The sequence below is a fragment of the Hyalella azteca genome, unplaced genomic scaffold (assembly GCF_000764305.2).
Source record: "Hyalella azteca isolate HAZT.00-mixed unplaced genomic scaffold, Hazt_2.0.2 contig13226, whole genome shotgun sequence".
Taxonomy (NCBI): Eukaryota; Metazoa; Arthropoda; class Malacostraca; order Amphipoda; family Hyalellidae; genus Hyalella; species Hyalella azteca.
The window spans coordinates 1-4,222 of NW_025943155.1; the positions used below are offsets into that span (position 1 = coordinate 1).

Genomic DNA, 4,222 nt, shown 5'->3' on the forward strand with positions numbered 1-4,222 from the left:
TCAAACATCTTGCTATAGGTCGAAAACATTTCCCGAAGCAAACATTCTGCTTATAAGTAAGCGCTTACCAGCGTCAAACATCCTGTTCCGAGATTCACGGCTTGGCCATTCGGGTAGACCATGCCGACGTTGCTGTTGCAGCCAGAGTTGTTGTCTTGGAAGATGAGATGAGGTTTGCCATTAGCCGCCGAAATTTCTGTGAACCTGATGCATGTGTTGGCCTGCCAAGCGTTTATTGCCTGTAGCACCATTGTCCTGTTTATGGACGCTGTAGAACAATGAAGAATTAGTCGAGTTTAATGGAGAAAATTCAACATTTTTATTTATTTTTTACCAGTATTAAAGGGGCCCAATCTTACGATTCTATCTGTAAAAGTAATTACTCGAATCAATACGCATAAAATCCAATCCAATTAACTTCCCCATTAATGACCAAAAGTAAGAACAACATTGTTATGGATATGATGACAAAACGCTCAAGGAGGGCAAAAGTCGAATTCATGTGCTCCTCGATGATCTTAAACATGTCATTGTTCCTACACAAATAAACTGTACGATCTCAGTGTCATGACGTGCAAGGTGTCTACTGTCAACTATAAATTATACATTCTGCGGTATCCCGAGTAGCCCATTCATATACCAATAGTTTCAAATAAGCGTGCTTTTTATCCAGGCTAATTTGAAGTCGACAAAACTCACATTCACGTTTAGTTCTCAACCTTGAATTTTCCCCAACTAGTACCAGGATTTATTTGTTCAAGCCGATTAACTTCAAGATGTAATTGAGTCATCAACTGAATTAGGGAAATCAAGATTAAAGGAGATTATAACACGTATCAAAAATATTATTTAAAATGATTGTTTGCTAGTCATTAGTGGTTGTAAGCTAGCAAAACGTGTTCTCTTGGTCTAGGTTGGTCAAAAAATGCATATCGTTTAAATTTTATCGCACTGCTAATTTTTAAGTGTAAGCATCGAAAATATCATTTATTGAGAAAATATATAGAATAATGCATTTTAGGGCTACAGTTATCTGAATTCTAGGATTGACTACAGTATTAACTTATTGATTAAAAAAAACGTCATTTAAATTTTGAAACTGGCTCGCAGTTGTCCAATATTTCGCTTCAAAATCAAACATTTCATTTTTACAGTGCAGGAGAAAGTTTTGTAGGAAAAATGCAGAACCGTTGGGAACGACTTCTTTATATCAATTTATGAAATGGCCACACATGTTCTAAAACAATACTGAAAAATTCTTTCCGTTTAAATGATTTCCTCGTCATCCACAAAATGAAAAGTGCAGAAATTAGAGACTAGGGCCTATACCTTCAAAAAAAGTTAAGAGATCGTTAAGTTCATCAGCCAATCATTGACGGCTTTTCAAGCAAAATCCACCAATCATAGAAAAGAAAGTAGAGCGTAAGTACTTACGTTCACTTAGCGAGTTTTGAAAGTATGGCCTTGTGCTAGGAAAAATCTAAAAAGACATGTCAATAGGTTTCCCACGATACGCTTCAAACATTCAAGTCGATGTTGGCGCATTAGGAATGAATCTAGCGGAATAACACCAAGTGTTGCCATGGTTAAAAAGTTAAATCATAAACATGGCTGATATATTCAATGCATAGTTGCCTATGAAGTTGAATCTGAGTCATAGTAATGAACAATTCAGTCGCACGTATAATGATTTGAGTGGCTGGTATAAAAGGTATTATGAAGATTTCGAAATTACATTCTTACGCGGAGCAAAACGATAGTTGACATAGACGTAGCCGTCGGCAGACGCCGGCCACCAATTTGCGGAGGTGACGATGACTTTCCGCTCCTGTAGAGCTTTCTTCTGCTCATCCGTGAGCCGAATGTCGCCTTGGTACAGATCTGGGTTTTCTTCAGGGTTGTTTCTGGACTGGAAAAGGAAAAGGGGACGTTACTGATGCAAGAATTTTTCATTCGAAACGTATTTTCTCAATTTATCTAGAACTAATAAATGCATTGAATTTACAGACGATTATTTATACATAATGTTGCCTGGATATTTATTATCCACAACACAGCTGATATAATAGTAGATGAACTGATTTTGAGAAAATCTAATTTAAACGAACTAAACATTTTTTCGTTGAAGAGCCCTGGGATTGCCCCTATATTTCTGTCACTAGTAAATGAATCTTATGAAACTTTGCCAACATTACCGACGAAATGGGTACCTACCAACGAATTCTTCGGGGGAAAATTCTTGCCATAAATCTTTTCACACATTTGAAATCATTAAATGTATTTGTATAAAACAGTTGCTTGTTAGTGCTGATATATCATAAGTTTATTCAAACCGCAAGTTAACCAAGAAGTTCAATACAAGAAAATGCCAGGTAAATTCATCTAATGATGGAGCAGGGGTCCGAAACATACTCAATGAATATATAATAAATTTACTTGGCATTTCTTTGCTTTTAAATTCTCAGTTGCTTGTTTATAGCTGAGTATCATCATTCACGTTTATTGCTGAATATCATAATTCATGTTGTCATATTCACCTTGATTCGTTCGAGTTCAAATAAACGAAGCTCGTCTTCGCTCAGCAGCGGCTCGTCAAGTTGGTCCAAGTCTTCAGTTCCCACCAAGTCTTCCGTTACCACTTCGCCACCCAAAACATTCTGGAAGGAAGAAAAAACGGTGAAAATTTGTTGACATTGTTTTCGACTATCTTTTTAACTCAAGTTATTCCCGAGTCTGAGAAAACGGCAAGAGTTCGTATTGGCATCTTTAGTCTAAGATTGAACATGGAAAGAATTATAATTCAAATGTTATACGAATACCGTTTATATATAAGTGACGAACATATTTATATGACAGAATGGAAGACAACCTGGTCTTCTAATTATAACCTGTCATTTTTATACTTAGTAAAATAAACAGAATTCGTCACAAAACTATTCATATCAATTAAAAAGCGCATTATCACCAACCTCATCAACTTGTGCCGATGCCAGACCGGCAACTACCAGAATGCACAGAATCAATGAGGACTTCATGATGGCCACCTTAACAACGGAGTGATGCAAACCATCGGCCAGCACCAGGTTTTATACCTGATCCATGGAACATCGCAAGTGTAGACGTAACCTTCAGTGCAAAAGGCAAGTCCCAAATACCTCTAAAGAAACCATTCATGCGTAAATCATTAATCTGCCTAATGGAATCGAAGGAGGTAATTTACGTTATTGTATTGTTTAGCTCGCTATTGGACGGTATCTAGCAGTGAACACTTACATTATTATCCTATGTTCATTCTTGTGGCAGGTTGGAGCAGGTTGCCCGTGCGGGCAAACCTGCTTTCACTGTGTGCGTACCCTTATACACGAAACGCCAATTTCGTGGTAAGCTACGATTCCCATTCTTACCTATTATACCTATTATATTATGTTATATTATATTCTTTTCTATTATATTATATTATAATGTCCCCTTACGTGGACATTATCGTTGTTGGTATACCAGTTTTATTGTCACTTGGCATATTCATTACAGACTAAAAAACTAAAGAAACCCTCGTCTAGACTTCCTGTTACTTAACAGAGCTAACTTGAAGTCAAGCCCACTTGCATTCGTTTTCCTTATCACATTTTAATAGAACTGATTGGTGAATATAGAATATCATTCATTGTGTGAACAGCAGGTATGTCCAACACAGGAGTTTGAATCGTGTTGATATGAATACAAAAAGTAACTAAGATTATTTGAATGTTAATATCGAAGCATAATATGATGAGTTTTCTTCTCAGGAATTTCTGAAAATCGGCAGTAATGACGGCACTAACAATACAAATAATTCATTTCCCTGTCTGCCCTATCAACGAAATATTGATTCGTTTCGAAATTCATGTCCGGAAACATGAATTTAGAAAATTCATTAATATTCAGCGAAAATCGTAGAAAAGAATACGGAATCTGCCCATTGAAGAAAATAATTGACAAGTTCTCGTTGAAACAGCCTATTATGATTTGCTAAGCACGATCCAAGCATCTATTTAAATGAATGGGAAGCGCTAACAGAAGGGTATATTTATAAGGGAATTAGATAAATAACTTTTACTATTCATCTTGCGTCCCTTCAAACCTTATTCAAATTTATTCACTTATTTTAGAATTAGAGCGTGAAAATCAAATCTAACTTCATTTCAATAATTTCCTGGTCATCTCATAATAGCCGAGTTCAAAT

General features: G+C 36.2%; 1 protein-coding gene across 1 annotated transcript; it reads right to left on the minus strand.

Moving 5' to 3' along the window:
- Positions 1-68: 68 nt before the first annotated feature.
- Positions 69-3,044, minus strand: LOC108679025 (blastula protease 10; the record flags this gene model as incomplete). Its single annotated transcript, XM_018167532.2, is given in 4 exon segments — positions 69-268; positions 1,744-1,909; positions 2,538-2,657; positions 2,970-3,044. Coding segments are annotated over 4 exon segments (552 nt in total), but the record flags the coding sequence as incomplete, so codon positions are not given.
- Between the last annotated feature and the right edge of the window lie 1,178 nt (positions 3,045-4,222).